The 17,363-nt window shown below is 43.8% G+C and overlaps 4 protein-coding genes across 5 annotated transcripts in view; 3 read left to right on the top strand and 1 right to left on the bottom strand.

Annotated features, from left to right (window-relative positions):
• LOC108097398 (ecdysone-induced protein 74EF) overlaps window positions 1-3,059 on the top strand; it is a 28,601-nt gene extending 25,542 nt beyond the window's left edge. The window contains exons 7-9 of the mRNA XM_017199654.2: window positions 479-655; window positions 725-830; window positions 1,823-3,059. Of these exons, the coding sequence (XP_017055143.1) occupies window positions 479-655; window positions 725-830; window positions 1,823-1,929 (390 nt within the window). The 3' untranslated portion in view covers window positions 1,930-3,059. The remainder of the gene's footprint in view (window positions 1-478; window positions 656-724; window positions 831-1,822) is intronic.
• Window positions 3,060-3,531: 472 nt separating this feature from the next.
• On the top strand, window positions 3,532-4,398 carry LOC108097452 (deubiquitinase DESI2). The gene has a single exon (XM_017199724.2). It carries the CDS (start codon window positions 3,785-3,787, stop codon window positions 4,340-4,342), a length of 558 nt encoding a protein of 185 aa, XP_017055213.1. The 5' UTR covers window positions 3,532-3,784; the 3' UTR covers window positions 4,343-4,398.
• Window positions 4,399-5,023: 625 nt separating this feature from the next.
• LOC108097677 overlaps window positions 5,024-17,363 on the bottom strand; it is a 32,018-nt gene continuing 19,678 nt past the window's right edge. Inside the window, exons 7-20 of the mRNA XM_043209565.1 lie at window positions 15,196-15,311; window positions 14,961-15,115; window positions 14,774-14,906; window positions 14,198-14,309; window positions 11,694-12,019; window positions 11,580-11,627; window positions 11,382-11,516; window positions 11,104-11,318; window positions 10,876-11,049; window positions 8,080-8,591; window positions 7,693-7,906; window positions 6,989-7,177; window positions 6,159-6,926; window positions 5,024-6,087 (exon numbers count right to left, since the gene is read on the bottom strand). Coding sequence (XP_043065500.1) covers window positions 6,016-6,087; window positions 6,159-6,926; window positions 6,989-7,177; window positions 7,693-7,906; window positions 8,080-8,591; window positions 10,876-11,049; window positions 11,104-11,318; window positions 11,382-11,516; window positions 11,580-11,627; window positions 11,694-12,019; window positions 14,198-14,309; window positions 14,774-14,906; window positions 14,961-15,115; window positions 15,196-15,311 — 3,169 coding nt within the window. The 3' untranslated portion in view covers window positions 5,024-6,015. The remainder of the gene's footprint in view (window positions 6,088-6,158; window positions 6,927-6,988; window positions 7,178-7,692; window positions 7,907-8,079; window positions 8,592-10,875; window positions 11,050-11,103; window positions 11,319-11,381; window positions 11,517-11,579; window positions 11,628-11,693; window positions 12,020-14,197; window positions 14,310-14,773; window positions 14,907-14,960; window positions 15,116-15,195; window positions 15,312-17,363) is intronic.
• On the top strand, window positions 13,167-16,604 carry LOC108097414 (probable isocitrate dehydrogenase [NAD] subunit alpha, mitochondrial). 2 transcript variants are annotated; one of them, XM_017199678.2, is made up of 6 exons: window positions 13,187-13,292; window positions 13,572-13,634; window positions 14,165-14,332; window positions 14,746-15,140; window positions 15,215-15,350; window positions 15,413-16,604. In XM_017199678.2, exons 1-6 carry the CDS (start codon window positions 13,266-13,268, stop codon window positions 15,749-15,751), a joined length of 1,128 nt encoding a protein of 375 aa, XP_017055167.1. In that variant the 5' UTR covers window positions 13,187-13,265; the 3' UTR covers window positions 15,752-16,604. The 2 variants fall into 2 exon arrangements, with proteins under 2 accessions (XP_017055168.1, XP_017055167.1); XM_017199679.2 differs by lacking the exon at window positions 13,572-13,634 and having other exon boundaries at window positions 13,167-13,292.

Genomic DNA, 17,363 nt, shown 5'->3' with positions numbered 1-17,363 from the left:
AATAATATCTAAACAGAGCAGGCAACCCCACTACGCGACTCACTTAGATGGATGGCAGGTCCTGGAAGAGCAGGACCCTCGCAGCAAACAGCGTCGTCAACTTATTTTCAATTTCAATTTAGTAGATTTTTTCACTCATAAGACGTTGCCATCGTCCGGAGCCCCGAAGGCAACAAGACAGAAAAGAAAAGCAAAAAGGAAAAAGGCAAAAGGAGGTCCTTAGACCAGAGAGGATAGTCAAAAGGGGGGAAAGGGGGGAAAGGGAAACGGGGAAAGGGAAAAGGGGGCGGGGCGGGGAAATGCAGAGGTTGAGGATATTTTTCCATTTAGCTTTGCCTTCTTATTTCTTCATTAAGCGACGAGTGCTTTTTTTTCTGTACAGCTTTCATGGGGGAAAATGCTTAAAGGGAAAACGAAAACTTAAGTTCTGGCAATCCTTAAATATATTACTCATCCCATTTCGCATTTTGTGTTGCAGGTTTGGTTTCAGAACCGACGCGCCAAGTACCGAAAACAGGAGAAGCAGCTGCAAAAGGCTCTGGCACCGTCTGTGATCCCATCCTGCAACGGGATGATGAGGAACATCCAGGGCTACAGCGTTTCCCGGGGATACCAGCCGTATCCGCACCACAACACCATGAACCGCTATCCCCAGGTGCGATTGTCTATATAATAACCCCCGATTGTTCTCCCCATAACCAAGTGTATCTGTGCACTCCCGCAGGACCTCTTCCAAATGGGCGCCTCCTCGTATCCTGGGATGACGCAACCGTTCTCCATGGCCCACAGCACGAACATGGGATCCGTCGGAGTGCGTCAGGACTCGATGGGTGAGTTTCCATTCAGAGGGATAGTATTTCATTTTTTTTTGCCTTTTTCAAATGAATATTGGGAAGAGATTTCATGACTGTTTGGTCTCCCAATTTAAATTTAAAAACTTCCACTTATAACTTATAATAATTATTTTATAGGCTTTTGACTCTTCTGTTTAACACTAAATAAGTTTAACTAAGAATTACATTTCTTGTTCTCTGTATATCATCTTAATTATTAGAAATTGCATAAATTATAAAAGATATGTTTGTTCACTCACCTTCCTCCAGGACAGCTTGAGATATCCTTTGAATATTTCTATAAATTCCTTTAGCTTCAACTTTCACTTGCACTTTTAACTTAAAGCTAGATCGATCCTCGCCCTTTCGAGGCTCCACTTTGAATGACAGAAGTAAATCTACAGACCAGATTTTTTCCAATCGAAATCAAAGCTTATGATTTCGATTTTCCGATCGCCGCCGATTAAAAGAGCCGAGCTTTTCCGATCGAGCTTTGTGCATATATGTACATATGTATGTTTTCCGACTATCGTACTTATCCTCCCCCTCGAAATCGAAGTCCCCAATAAATTCCGCAAGTAAATTTCCGCTGAAGGCGACAACTTGGGCGCCGAAATCCGAAGTTGTTTATCGCTGGTTGGTTGCTGAGGCGAATATTGGGTTACCTGCCGTCGAACCAAAGGCAAAGCGATTCCCCTAATCAGGCGTAAACAAATCAAGTGCTAACCAGTAACTGGGGGAGGAGGTGGAGGTGGAGGAGAGTGGGGTAAAGTTAGAGGTCACCTTTCGACGGAAGTGAAGCAATGTATATTTCTTGGGGCAGAGAAATGAATTTCCGGCTGGAGAAAATGTTCTGCCAAGTGGCAAGGCGTATATGCGAATTTCCGCAAAAGGAAAGTGCAAGGCGTCTTTATATTTATAATATATATTATTTATGAATCTCCTTGACTAATGGGATTCCCCATTTGTTTTTATTGCATTTGTTGCAGGCATGTCGCCGGAGGACGAGTGGTACAACAAGAGTCTGTCCGCCCTGCGGATGAACTCGTCGCATCATCCCAACCTGTCAGCCCCAATGCTCCAATACCAGACATAATCAAAGACCTTTGACGACTTCTTTTAAAAGATCGCACCTTAATTGCCTTGATTCCGGGCCTTTAAAGTGCGGTGTTTTAAGGGTGAGTGCGTCAAGCGTTGAAAATCCTCAAACATCCACAAAAAACCAAGCACAAAACTCAAAACACAAAACTCAAAACACAAAACTCAAAACTCAAAACACAAAACTCAAAACACAAAACAAACCAAAAACTATTCTCTGTCTATATCTATGCATATATCGCTGTATATATGTACATAGTATATATACGGGTGTGTGTGTCAGTCAGTCATTAGTCTCCAGAATCGGGATCGGATATAGAGATATAGAGATTCGAATGGGCATCCAAATCTATGTCGCTTTTCAGCTCTGGGCGGGATTTACTCATAAGACTTGTTGATATTATTCGGTGTGTGTTTTTTTTTTGCATATTTTTTTTTCTTTGGACCAACCAGATCCAAATCGAAATAAGATAAGGCTTGGATGTAGAAAGCCAGAAGAATCGGAGGTAAACAAATACGAGCGGAGGATATAATGTAATAGGCAACTAGTCATAGAATCTAAGCAAATTGTGTATTGAGATTTTATCGTGGCATTATAAAAAGTAATATAAAAAGCACAAGTCGTGCGAATATATATAAATTTAAATAAATACCTATATACTAAAGTATGTACTAGCGGTAGGATAAGAATTCCGGTTGCTTGACCCCACCCCCAAAAAAAAAGAAACCAAAAATCAATGAAAGAAACCATAGATGGAGCCCAGTCTTATCTGATCTGATCTGATCGGATCCTATCCTAAGCTCCAACAACGCAACTCTTTGGTTGCTTTCACCGACTCGACTTTCCATTGCCTGCTCACTATCCATTTAAATATAGCTTACTCAACATACGACGTACATATAGAGCTCCACCTCCAACCATCCGAATGCCTGTCCAATCCATCCCTTTCATAAACTCCAAGTGCACAGTGAAATCGAAGCATCCGCAAGTCGAAAGCCCAAAAACCCAACCGAATAAAACCACAAACTTTCTAACTAATTCAAGGTGTGTCGAACTAATTATAAGATGATTTTTTTTAGCTAAGCAATGCATTAACGAGTTATATTTAATAATAATACTAAACGAAACCAAAACAAAAAAAAAAAAAAAACAAAACAAAACAAAAAAAAAAAACAAAAACTGAAACCAATAAAATACATCACCTATATATATTTAAATACAAAAAACAACAAGCCAAATGAAAACTACAAGAAGCATGTTTAACAAATTATGCCAGACACAGCAAGAATGGAAATAATAAAAATATTAAAAACAAATTGTTGCTCAAAGTATTACTTATTTATTTAGATATTTGGATAGATCATTGCTGGTAAGATTCAAATTAGATGGAAATGGTAAATATTATTTATTTGGTGGTAATTTGTAACTTGTGATCTATTTCAACTCCTTTGGAATCTTTTAATTCTATTTTAGCTCTCTCAACGTTTATAAAGTTTCATTTCTTTTTTCCATTATAGAAGGGTTTCCATTTTGGAGGAGAGTTCAATTTACAAATGTTTACGTCAAGATCAAATCAAGCTCTCTGTGGAAATTCCGACACTTGAGTTCGGTTTCCTTTTCGGTGCATAATTATTTTTGTTCTCTGGCAAGCAAGGCGATATCTTTCAGTTGGCAATCGATGAAAGGCCAGGCTTTCGTGTAAATAAATTCCAAGTTTGTTTTAAACCGCTGCCGATCGAGGAGTCAAGTGGGGAGAGTCCTGTGAGTCCTTCCGCATCCACACCCACATCCACATCCACATCCACTTCAGCATCAGCATCAGCATCAGCTCCTGGTTCTGTGTCCCCGAAGGATGTTCTGCAGCCGACTGAAGAGGCTCTCCCGTTTGGGAGGCGAGGTGAAGGAGAGTTCCTGCGACGAGATGCTGCCCCAGGAGGCGGTGCTCCTGAATGTCTACGACCTGGTGCCCACCAACGATTACACCCTTGCCCTCGGCCTGGGATTCTTCCACTCCGGAGTGGAGCTGTACGGCAGGGAGTACGGGTTCGGTGGACACGAGTTTCCGGTTTCCGGGATTTTCGAGATCGCTCCCTGCAGCGGACAGGTGGAACTGGGCGAGCACTATCGATTCCGCGAGAGCATCCTGCTGGGCCACACCCATCTGAGCTGCACCGATGTGGAGCACATCGTGGTCCAGCTGGGAGTGCAGTTCACCGGGAACAGCTACCACCTGACCAGCAAGAACTGCAACCACTTCTCCAACAGCCTAGTGAACATCGTCTGTGGCCGGAAGATCCCCGGCTGGGTGAATCGATTGGCCTACCTGGTCGCCTGTGTTCCGTTCCTTGAGCGCTGCATGATTCCCAGTTCACCGCAGCGCCGATTTCACCAGCATCCCCGGCGGAGTTGAGTTAAATAGCACCAAACCCATTAAATATTGAATATACATAGTTGCTTTGCTCTTCAGCTGTATTTTTCATTTGAATATTTGCAAGCAAACAAATCATTTTAAATGTTAAACGAACATTTACTATGTTTATAATTGAGTTGTGGATTTTTTTAAAGTTAGATTGTGGCAACATTTTAAAACAAACGAAAACATAAGACCATATTTGCGCAAAAAGGTATGCTTTAAAAATTTTGTAATTGACCATATTATAATTCCAGGATGTTAAGTAAACGTTTTCTTGTTTCAATTTTTAACTATTAAGATTATTCAAAATAAAATAAATAATTTGGAAAAAAAATATGAAAAATGCTCATAAACGATTTTTTTAAAGCCTTATTGGTTTTTGTTTATATATGTAGCAAGCAGTTAGCTATTCTGCCTAAAAAGTGTTGACCACTTCATGAAAAAGGATAAAAGAAAATACCACAAAACAGTCATACTGATATTAAGGATTATTATGATTCACAAAATTTGGTGTTCTTGGTTCAAAGATTAACGGTAAAATGGTGGCGCTTTTTTGTACCAACAAGTATGTATGTACATACATATGCTAAAAAGAAACAGAATGATTCGCCCAAATATATTTTTTATTCAAGCCAAACTCACAGTATAACAAACCTCCATTGCAGAAAAAACAAGCCATTTGTGAATTATATTTATATTTATTATTAACAACTCGTTAGAGACCGACTTTCGTTAGCCGAATCCGAGATGTGTAAACTTCTTATACAGACCCTTTTGCTAAGAACAGGGAAATCGAGTTTCATCGGCCAGTGGACGCTTAGGGTTCTAGAATTCAGTAAGATTGACGTGAATTTGTTTTCTTAAACGAATACCGCTGGCTGTATACAGTTTCTTGCCCAGTTCGTTTAGTTACACATTTTCATTAGCCTAACAGAAACTCGTTGCCAAAGTTGTTTGCATCGCGTTCTTTCAATTTTCTGTGGTAGTTTCGGTTAAATTTACGACGCTTCTTGCCTTCAGGCGACTCCCAAGTAAATTTTATTATACGCTAAATTATGCCACGAAAAAAAAATATGACAGTTAGGTTAATAATTTACACGTGCATAGCTCGTTAGTGTTAAAATTATCATAATTTTACATACAAAAACTCGTTCGTGCGCACCACTACTCATAGGAAAGTATCTTACCCGCTAAGCCCATTTAAAATAATCTCTGACCTATACAACTTTTGTGAAAGATACGTCAGCTTTGCCCCTCATTTACCCAACTTCATGGTGAAAGATTACGTGCGTGTGTTAAAGTATTCATGTTTTACGATCGATCTCCGATTTACAGGCGCAACGACACCGATTAAGTGTTACCAAAAACACAAACAAACTAATTTCTACAAGCCTAGATAAAGCCGTGATGCTTTTTTTATAGTAAATGCGTCCCAAAAAGTTCTAGACAAAAAATAATAGTAAAATTAATAATATTAAACGAAACCGGCGAGCAAATGTACGGCAGGCTGCAAAATTCTTGGACGTGGTGTGTGGGTGTTCCGTGGAGATTTCACGCCGCTTCCGCCGAACATCAGGCTATGTTATGTACCGGTGTGTGTATATATATATTCATGCTTTTTAATATATATATCGCGAGTAGAAACATCCAACGGCGCGGCAGGGATCGCCTCACTTGCCAAAGAACGCTGCGACGTGGCTGAGTGCGATTTTCTTGGCCGGTGGCTGCTGCTCGGCGACGGTCTATTGGGACCAAATAATAAAAGCTATTAGTAATGGAGATCTTAGAAGGAGCAATCCTACGGTGAACCCACCAGAACAGTGCTATCCCGCTTGCCCAGCGGAGTTCCAGCCGCACTGGCAGGCGCTGCAGTTCCAGTTGGCGGAGTTCCGGCGCTTGCGGGATTGGTTTTCAGTGCCGACGGCTCATCGCTGCCGCCTTGGGATTTGGTTTCGGGCGCCGTAGTTGCGCTGGACAGTTGGGAAGAGGAGCTAGCAGCTCCGGTGGCTAATCCGCTGGTGACCACATCGCTGCTCGAGTTTGTGGCCGTGTCGGACTCGTCTGTGATCGTGATTGTAGCACTGCTTGGCGCCTTGTTGCCTGGTGAAGCAGCAGTCGCGGCTGGGCTGGAGCTCACATTGGTTGCAGTAGCTGGAGTGGCCTCTGCTCCAGCCTCCCCAGCTGCAGCACTCTTGGTCGCCGGCTCCGGCTTCTTGGCATCCTCCTTCTTCGGCAGCGATTCCTGGAGCGCTTCAACACCGTTGTTGCTCGCTTCGGTGGACTGTTTTCTGGCTGGCGTCGCACTCGCCGCTGCTGCAGTTGCTGCGGAATCAACAGCACTGGGTGCCGCCGCAGCGGCAGCAGCAGTTGTCGCTGCTGCAGTAGCTCCAGCTGTTGTTGCTGCTGCTCCTCCTGCTGCATCGGCCGCAGCTGGTTCGTTTTGGTCCTCCGCACCAGACTCCTCCGACTTTCCAGCCTCGTACTGCTTTACGATCTGGTCCAGATTGTATCGACGCCGATTGTTCAAGAAGAAGGTGCGCACATGCGCCTCCGTTTTGGTGCTCACCAGCTTGGCAATCATCTGAAGAAACAGAAAAGAAATTAGTATTTCAATTCTAAGTGGTTTAATGGTTGTCTGCTTACAGGAAAGTTTTTGCCGTATTCGCGGAGCGCCATTAGAGCGATTTGAATCTCTTCCGGCGACCAACGGGCGGAGATGCGTGGCTGAGCTGTTTCGGTATTGGCCGCCGCTGGCTTGGAGACCACATCCTCGACATTTATGGAATCGCACTCCTTGTCCAGCTGCTCCATCATCTGCCTATTCTTCTGAATCTGAAATGGGTCAGGGTGCAGGGGGGCATTCAATTGAATGTTGTCAGTGGGTCCAAGTCGTACAATTGGCTCGTGAAGTGTGTGATTGTGTGTGTGGATGGGTGGTGTGTTTGTTAGTGAGTGCGCGTAATGATCTCTGATTTGTGATGCCTTCACTCGCAGGTTCTTAAGTATTAGTTGGCCAAAATAAAATGACTCGATATACCATTCTCCATTTACGTATACAAAATAATAATCTTCTTATGGACTGCTTATACAACTGACTTTTTATGGAACATGCTAAATTTCTAATACCGAAAACTTTTTCGTTATCATTTGTTTGAAATATGTTTAGAATTTCAATATTGGTTTCTGGATAGTACATTGTGATTATAACCCCTATCTGAAAGATTTCTAACTAAAACCCAACCAGTCCCGAAAATAAGGTTTTGAAGCTTCCTCCCGAAAAAATCCTACAGCTAATCAATTAAATGGGAATGAGGGGAGGGACTAATTCTCTCCTGCAAATCGCTTACTTCGGCCATGAGGGCTGTGATCTTGCGATCGCGTTCCGCCAAATAGACGCTGGGGTTCTTGCAGCTGGCGAGGGCAGTGAGATCGTCGTGGTTGATGTACATGCCCTTGGGCGGCTTGCGTTTGGATCGGTCCGCGGTGGCGGCGCAATTGTGTGTGGATCTGCGAGGAGCATTGCCCTCCGGACCGGAAATGGGACGCTTGTTGCCCGTTCGCCTTCGAATCGAAAGTTTTCATGTGTTTTTTTTTTTGTGACAAAAGTCAAGTGAATGCAACGTTTTTGAAAGTCGGGTTTGGAGAAAAGATTCGAGAGGGGGTTGTGGGGGGAAAAAAGAGATAGAAAACTTGGCATTAGGTCTTGCTGATCTTCCGATGCTATATATATCTACCTCCAGTGGGCGTGGCAACTCTTGCACATTCGACCCAACGGCGATTCGTGCAGCACGTGGCACACCACGTTGCAAATCTTGCAAAAACCGCCAACAACCATGCGACGCAAGTTGTCGGCACCGAGTTCGCCATTGTTGTTGCCGCCGCCATTTGTGGCGCCTTCGATGGACTGGCCAAGGACTCCCAACACCTCATCGCCCTGAACGTTGTTCCCCGCAAAGATGGACAACTGCTCCGAGTCCAATTCGTTGTTGCTCGTGTTGCTGCTGCTGTTGCTGCCACCGCCGCCGCCGCCGCCGCCGCCTTGGTTGTTCTCATCCCCATTGTTGTTGTTGTTGCTGCTGTTGTTGGTATGGTTGTTGCCGCTGTTGCTGTTGCTGTTACTGTTGCTGCTGCTGCTGTGATTGTTGTTGTTGCTTGTGGTGACTGTGTTTGCGGGGGAATTGGTGTTGGCTGAGTTCGCGGTGGCTTCTGTGTTTGTTGTACTGTTGCTATTGTTGCCTTGCCCCTTCTGCCACAACAGGATTGCAACGATGTGGGAATTGCAGCAACAATCATTATGAATATGAAGCAACGTTTGTTTGGGTATGTTTGCATTTTTCGTTTTTCAAATTGTTTTTGATTTGATTTGATTATTCGTTTTCGATTCGGACAGTTTCAGGTCGGGTTATTGGTTTAATGGTGTATTTTGATTGTTGCGATTTTTGTACAGTAAATGCAAAGAGAAGAGAAAAAACGTATTTGGTTGTTGCTTTAGTTCAGTTGGTAACACTTAACAATTACTAGATTGTATTTGGGTTGTCTGTTGTTGCTCTCCTGGTTGATTTTTTTTTTTTTTTCATTTTTTATTGTCAACGGAATTTTTAAACGATGTTTTTTCGCTAGTACGTTACGATCTTGCCACGCTCTCTCATCCCAACACCCAAACCCGAACCCAAGCACCCTGAAAAACAATCCCGATCCCTCTCTAAATGCCAATATAAAAAAATAAACGAAGCTCCTATATTTGGGTATAGTTAATCAAATACCAAGTTCCAAAGATTTGCTTTCTTTTTTTCTAAGGGATCTCATATCTGAATAACAGAACCTAGTATCCTTGACTAAAGAAAATATAGTTAACGACTAAACTCATAAACGAAAGGGGACCGCTGATTTTTACATTACAGTTCTGTTCGATTTGAAGCAAGGCAATCAAAGAGATCAGAAATCCGATTCGAATGTCAGGCAATATAGGAATCTTATGCCATACATGTGTATACAATGGTAGATATAGAAAAGTATTCTGTAAAAGCGTTTGGGAACTGGGTGGGTTTGTGAGGGTTTGTGTTGGTTTGTGTTGGTTTGTGTTGGTTTGTGTTGGTTTGTGTTTCAGGATGCGGGAATGAGTGAAAGTTGGATCAGATTAATGGATGTATGCTATGTGTAGGTGTTTTTGTGGATCTGTGTACATAAGTGCTGGCGAATGGATAACGATTTGAGGGAATTATCGAACAAAAATACAGATGGAAACGAAGAAGCGAAACGAATCTCTATGAATAAGAAACACATATAAATTGTTGGTTGTTGGGTTTTTGTTTAATCTTTTTGCAAACAAGATATGCATTTATTAGGATTTAGCATTAGGTGTGTTGATGATCCATCATGATTATCGTCTGTGGTTGAGTGAGCTGGAAAAGGGAGATAATGCCTTCCTCCTTTCCACTCTCACTGTATACAAATATGTATAATTCTACATAATTTAGGTTTTGCGTTATATACTTTAATAGTTAAATGCGTTATTCTTAATCAATCTCATTTTATAAATTACTATTTTACGTATAATAATTTACCATGCTATTTATAATTATTTAAAAAAAATATTTATAATTTGTATATACTATTTATATAGGTGTATGTGTGTGTATGAACAAAGAACAAATCGTTTTGTTGCTTTGCCTTAGTCTAGTGCCGACCTGATTAATTTGCTGATTTACCGCGATGATAAAAAAAATCTCAAGCAAATCAAACAAATCCGGTTAACCTCTGCGCAATACATTATCGCAACTTCTCTGTGTTTGCAATCTCTCTTTCTCTCTGTGTACGAACGAAAATGTATCATTACTTTGTTTATAAGTCTTATAGATGCTGGTCAATTATTGTTTTTGGTATTCGTTTGTTTGTGTGTGTGTTCGGGTATTGATTTAAAATTTTATGAGATGTATGCAGGCACGGCGATTATCTGAAAAATAACGAACCAGACTTTGAAACGACATACATCGCTGGCTAAAAATGGGGAAGAGCCATAGTGGGTACAGTCCGAACTACAAACCTTTGGCAAGTCGAGGGATAAAGGATATAGAAAACAAAAAAGCCTAGGATCTTAAGTTGCTTTAAATCTTGTTAAACCTTTCTTTAAGTTTGGTGTTTAACGCTGAATGAAATAATTAAATCTCATGATTTTCCATTTCTTGTTTAAAAACCTGCTAAGGCTATTTTGTGTTTGACAATTTTAGGCATTTACTTGGGTCTCGAAGAAAACAATTTGTAGTACTTTTAGCTCTGAATTTACATCCGTATCCTAATCTTTGTGTTATAAGCTGCCCTGGCGCACATAATACTACTAACTTACTTAGTCGGTGGACTTACGAGGAGAGGCGAAACAGGAGCCGTCTCTTTTTGGCTGTGGTTTTTGTTCTCAAAGCGAGTGTGTGTATGGATGAGCAGTGTTTGATGTGATGTATGTGTGTGTGTGTGTGTTTTGGGAGCGGGAAAGGATCTTTTGGCTTGTCGCTTGGCTAATTCTAGCTGATAATTACCTTGTCATCGTTATCTGACTCCTCATTGCTGCCCACTTCGCTGCCATTCTCGGAGCCATCCTTGACCACCGCCTTGACGGTCTTCTCCTGGCGATCCATGGCGCTGCTGCGGTGGCGCGTCTTCTTCCACGAGTAGTAGTACTTCACCAAACTGGCGATTGATTTGTCTGGCAGCTGTGAAATGAGCAGGAGTTAGTTAAAGTAGCAGCAGAAGCCCACTAAACTGACCATCTGGCGGATGCGGTGGAAGCTCTTCCCGTGGAATTGAAAGGCCTGCTCGAACAGCACCTTGTCCTCGATAGTCCACTCGTCCGGAAAGGGTGTGAAGTTGGCCAGATCCATTACAGCCCGCTCCAGATCGTGTTTGTGCCAGAAGAGCATGCCCAAGGCCTGTTCGCCATTGTAGCCGTACTTCTCCTTCGCCACTGAGATGTACTCCTCCACTGAAAGATGATTAAAAAGGTAGTAAGTACATCACCAAAGGCAGTTCCTTAGTTTCTGCATACGTTTAAGATCTGGTATCTCCTTGGTGGGTGACCAAACTAACAGGGCCCTTTCATTCATTTGCTCGGGACGTCTTTCCACTTCGGGAACGAGTGGGGGACAAACCGCTTGGTAGTCGCGACCCACGCGGATTTTCTCTGTGGAAAAGGGTTTTATTTTATTAGTTAATGGTATTGGAGTCGAAAAATTTCGTAACCCACCTTCGTACTCAGATTGTTTCGCCTTGCTCTTTCCGTTGCGCTTGGTGGCTGAATAACAAGTTGGAAATAGTGAGTTTTGAAACACAAGAAAGGATTTCATTGCTAGCCACTTACAATTGTCATCATCGGAGCTCTCCGGCGTCCCGGCACCGGGCACATTTGTGTTGTTCTTCTCATTGGAATTGGCATTTCCGGAATTTCCACCGCCGCCTCCACTGGCCGCTCCTCCTCCGCCGCCAACCAGACTGGGTGTGTTGGCCACGCCGCCGCCTCCACCGCCTCCGGATGTATGCGTATTGGGACTGGGACCGCGCGACCTACGGCCGTTGCGCACCACGTCCGTGGTGTTGCGCTCTGCCAACACCATCTTGTCCCGGATGAGCTGGGCGCGCTTATTTTGCTTCTCCAGGTTGCTGGCTGTGGCCAAACGATTGCAAATGCTGCAAGCAGGAAGAACGCGAGGTATTTGTTAATAATTTGGACGATGCACGGATTTCCTCCCGTTGAAAAATCCACCACAAATGGAAACTCTTTGGAGCATTCGGTGCGAGAGTGTGCGCTTTGCGAGTCTCACTTTTGCCCATAACGACCACCGAGAAGTGCGCTGTCAAACAGATACATTCACACTGACGCGTGTGTACGCTCGCGTGAAAGTGTGTGCATGCTTGTGAGTGCGACGCGTGTGTGGGTGAGGGCCAAGCCAGCTGAGATTGCAAATGCTTACGGATCTTTGGTATAGGAATTGGGTGATTCCTTGCGAGATTTGTGCAATCTATATTAATAGTGACAGCGTCCACCTACCTGGTAGACTGGTGCCCCGAGAAGCACGCACAACCGAAAAATTGCTGACTGCCACACGGAGTTCAATGGGACTGCTTTCGCCCCGCTTACGTAGTTTAGCCGACTGCCGGGACTCGGAAAAGTCGGACACCACTCAACTGGTTATTAGTTGGCCCAAAACTGTAGACCACCGCACCAAACGGGCAGAACAACGGGGTTGTTGCGCGCAGGTAACCGAAAACCCAAACTCAAACGCGAGAAATGGAAAAAAAAAAACTAGCTCGCTCGCGTACCGTCGTCCGTGCACAGCGCACTTTTCCAATGACGACCGCAGTGCAGCTTTGTCTGTCGGTTGGACCGATTTTTCTTAAGCGTTTACCCAGCAGTTCCGATAGTGATCCTTTACAATTCGCGACTAGCACTACAGTTCGCGATCGAAAATTTATGCTCTTCGCCCCGATTAAATGCACCACAGGACGAGTTTTACGAAAAAATAGTGCTGAAAATTTGAGCGAATGCTCAAAGTTAATTTAAACTGTGGCAAGGTTGCAAGGGATACACTCGAAACTATCGATTGTCACGCTTCGGTGTATCGATTGCGGCGTCCTGCAAGTGTTGCCAGACCGCGGACTATGCCAAAAACGGATATTGTCTATCGATAACTGACCGTTGGGGGCGATATCGGTGTTCACACTAGCCGAAAACCTGCCCGATGCCGCCGCCAAGTGGATGCATTTAATTAGCAAGGGTAAGTTGCCGACAGGGTGGCAATCTTGATGCCCCCACTGTCTATCGGCCGATAAGCCGCAGATTCGCCAGATTTCCGCAAGGTGGCGACTACGGCGGGCGCAGACTAAATAAGACAGACTTTTTTCTATACAGTGCAAAAAAAACCGAGGCAACGCAATGGCTGCTCGATTCATACAGAAAATTGTAAGAGCCCCGTGTGTCTGTGTGTGCTTTGTGTGTGTGTAGGCTTTAAGTTGAATTGACCCGGCCACGCCCCCTACCCGCCCACATCGAAATCCCTAAAAAGGACTGCAGTTGATTACGTGCACTGGCTGACAAAAAGTACTAACATTGCGATTTTGTTTCTACTCCGAACGGTCCTGCCTGCTCCAACGATAACCAAACTGCCAATCAACCAATCTACCAATCAACCAACTAAATCAAAACCCACCGACAACAACACATTACGCAAAATACTTGCAGCTTAATCAATTGGGTTTGATAGCTGCGCGTGATGCTCCGGCAACTGTGACGCCAGCAACGAAGGTTGGTCTTCCCCAGCAGCACCGGATGTATCCGGAATCGGGGATCCTTGACCCACGATCCCCCATAAAAGGATATCAGCTGTCCTCCTTCCGGCGAAAATGAGCAGCAGCATCAGCATATTCGCATTCCCTTTACATAACACTCTCCCTCTCGCTCCCTCGTTGCGTGGCCGAGATATCGATAAACGCTGTCGAGTGGTTACCACCCCTCGCGAGACACCCACCACCCCACCTCCTACTAACGCCCGCGCAGCGTAAAAAACAGTTACCGAGATTGGGTTCGGATTTGGATTTCTTATCAACACCGTGGGAATAATTTATGCTCTCTAACCTCAACATTGTTGGATGTTTGGCGTGGAGGGGCTGCTGGCTGGGAAAGGGGAGGGGGCTGCAGCGACTGACGACGAGATTGTTGTTTTGGCATGACAACTTATGTAATCCTTCTAGATGTGCTGCCTATTCAGAGCTATTTTCCGTTTTATTTTGTTGAGTTTTTTCAACCCCTTGTAACCCAGTGACCTCCATTTGCAGGTCAACGCGACTCCCGCCGCCAGCCGGTCCTACTCCTCCGGCACCAAGAAGGTCACCCTAATCCCCGGCGATGGCATCGGACCCGAGATCTCTGCCGCCGTCCAGAAGATTTTCACCGCGGCAAATGTGCCCATCGAGTGGGAGGCTGTGGATGTGACCCCCGTGCGGGTGAGTGTCGTAATAACCGGGCCAAACCAAGCGCCAGTTCAATTTCAAATTGACCGCGCTATCGATGTGAATGGCCTTTTTGGCAACAGGTGGCAACAATGGAGGTTATTGGGGCGGGAAATTTAAAAATGAAAGTTGATTTCCAGGCAGTTATTCTATTCAGTAATTTCCAAATATTTTATTTTCAAATATGTTTGCTAGTTAGTGTAGCTTTTATAATTGTTTTTATATACATATATTATCAATATTTATTATAAAGGAGTTTCAACCAAAATGTTTTAATATTGACATTTTGCTTACAATTATTTTGAAAAAAATAAAATATATTTTACGAAAAATTCTTGTGCAGTCATATTATAGAAATCTCCATTAATTGCTCTTTACGTTCCCCTTTTTGTGTGTCATGAAAACAGGGAGCCGATGGCAAGTTCGGAATCCCACAGGCGGCCATTGACTCGGTGAACACGAACAAGATCGGCCTGAAGGGTCCCCTGATGACGCCCGTGGGCAAGGGACACCGCTCGCTGAATCTGGCCCTGCGCAAGGAGTTCAACCTGTACGCCAACGTGCGTCCCTGCCGGAGTCTCGAGGGCTACAAGACGCTGTACGACGATGTCGACGTCGTCACCATTCGCGAGAACACCGAGGGCGAGTACTCCGGCATCGAGCACGAGATCGTCGATGGCGTTGTGCAGAGCATCAAGCTGATCACCGAGGAAGCCTCGAAGCGTGTGGCCGAGTATGCTTTCCAGTATGCCAAGAACAACAACCGCAAGAAGGTGACTGTGGTGCACAAGGCAAACATTATGTAAGTCGGTATGGGGGAATAGTCCCTCCTATTCGTCGGTACACTCAGCAATCACGTGTGCGTTTCTCCAACAGGCGCATGTCCGATGGCCTCTTCCTGCGTTGTGTGCGCGACATGGCCCAGAAGTATCCAGAGATCCAGTTCGAGGAGAAGTACCTGGACACGGTGTGCCTGAACATGGTGCAGAACCCCGGAAAATACGACGTGCTGGTGGGTTAACTCGACCTTCTAAGTGATTATTGAGCCTATCTAATAATGGTGATCCAAATCAGGTCATGCCCAATCTGTATGGTGATATTCTGTCGGATATGTGCGCCGGTTTGGTGGGCGGCCTCGGTCTGACGCCCTCCGGAAACATGGGACTGAACGGCGCTCTCTTCGAGTCTGTGCACGGCACTGCCCCCGATATTGCTGGCAAGGATCTGGCCAACCCCACTGCCCTGCTCCTTTCGGCAGTGATGATGCTGCGTCACATGGAGCTCAACTCGTACGCCGATAAAATCGAGCGGGCCGCCTTCGAGACCATCAAGGAGGGCAAGTACCTCACCGGTGATCTTGGCGGCCGTGCCAAGTGCTCCGAGTTCACGAACGAGATCTGCGCCAAGCTGTAGATCATCCGCCACAAACTGTAGCAAGAGTATCGCCAACAACAGCAACAACAACAACAACAACAGCAGCAGCAACTGATGGAGCAGAGAGAAAAGATCGCCAGGAATATTGTGGAGAGGGAAGATGATGCAGTATGAACAACAGCAGTTAAACACTCGCCCCAAACCAAAAACTATATAGCAACAACTACCAACAACCAACATAACAACAAACACAACACTCACTAAACTTTGCCGAATGTTTCTTACGTTTTATCCTTTTCAATTTTGCCAAAATTTCCACGAAAGCAAGGAAACAACGAAAATTGTATAAAGAGAAAGCACTACCTAAAGTATTTTTACGTTCGAATACCTAGGTATATTATTTAATTTGCTTAGGCCAAAACTTGCAAGCGCTAAAATTCGTTAAATTGCCAATTTTACTTGCGGTAGTAAAGTATTTTTGTCGCCATCCAGCCAAAACCTTGAGTTATTATTGTTTATATAATTCGTACGCAAAAAGAGTAATGTTAATTAATTATTTATTGAATATTGATTTTCTAATTTGTTTAGTCTTTTGAGTTAAGTGAGCTCCCTTGTGCAGCGTGCAGCCGACCCACTTAAAGAAGGCAACAATTTTGTCAAATTCGAGGCAATAAACGTGTGAAATGGAAGCCAGACTAGTTGAAAGTTGTAAAAGAGTGTAAACGGTTACAATAACTTTATTTTAAACAGAACACAAATTAAACCTATTCAAACCAAGAGAGAAATACACAAATGCTATGAAATGAAAAGCAATTGTTATTAATAATTAAGCGAATTGTAATGCAAAATCATCATGCAATTGTTAAAACTCAATAAAGGAAACCAAATTAAATGGCTGAGCTGTTACTTAAACAGGTTTTGGCATGGGATTCATTGGATCCCTTTTTGTGCTCCACATTCAAAAACCTGATTTCTATATTATTAATTAGTTGTTTTGATTTACCCGCGTCCAAAAAAATAACATACATCTTTGTCGCACATGTTGCCTTTATTTAAATATTTAAATAGTTGCCAAGGCTGGGCAGCTCGAACTGCCATTCGTTCATTCTTGGCTTAAATTATACATTTTTTCAACGTAGAGACTGACATATCTTACACACATTGGTATAGTCATTTATGTTAATTAAATATAAGTGCGCTTCCTGCTCACATGAGTTTTAAACTAGGGTCCTATATATCCTGCGTTGCATGTTCTGTTCTGTTCTGATTTTATGTTATACGTCGTAAGTTTTGCTTTGGTGCTACTTCCTCGCTGGCTTCTCATTTTTGTTCAGCTTCGTCTGTTCTGTTCTGATAGATGCGAAATCTATGCGATGGTTATAAAATCGTTTACGAGCTAATGTGTTTCGGGCTCCCCATTATACATTTGCAATGTAAGGGGAGCCGCATCATCGAACTTAAAGTGCTTCTCCAACGAAGCAGCTAAAATATCTGCGATGACATTCTCGCTAAATGTCGTTGGTCGTCAATTAAATTCAACTAACGAAAAGGTACAGAAATACAATTCACAAAATACAATGCACAAAATACAATGCACAAAATACAACGCACCGCCTGCTTTGACTAAGTCTAACGAATAAAGCTCTTAGAT

This window comes from Drosophila ficusphila, unplaced genomic scaffold (genome assembly GCF_018152265.1).
Source record: "Drosophila ficusphila isolate 14025-0441.05 unplaced genomic scaffold, ASM1815226v1 contig_197, whole genome shotgun sequence".
NCBI classification, from domain to species: Eukaryota; Metazoa; Arthropoda; class Insecta; order Diptera; family Drosophilidae; genus Drosophila; species Drosophila ficusphila.
This window is presented reverse-complemented; position numbering and strand designations above follow the sequence as displayed.

Bases quoted from the DNA above. Each gene is read 5' to 3' on its own strand.
- LOC108097452 (XM_017199724.2), top strand. From the start codon at position 3,785: ATGTTCTGCAGCCGACTGAAGAGGCTCTCCCGTTTGGGAGGCGAGGTG.
- LOC108097414 (XM_017199678.2), top strand. From the start codon at position 13,266: ATGGCTGCTCGATTCATACAGAAAATT. The intron at 13,293-13,571 runs GTAAGAGCCCCG...AAATACTTGCAG, and splicing joins CTCGATTCATACAGAAAATT to CTTAATCAATTGGGTTTGAT. The intron at 14,333-14,745 runs GTGAGTGTCGTA...TCATGAAAACAG, and splicing joins TGGATGTGACCCCCGTGCGG to GGAGCCGATGGCAAGTTCGG.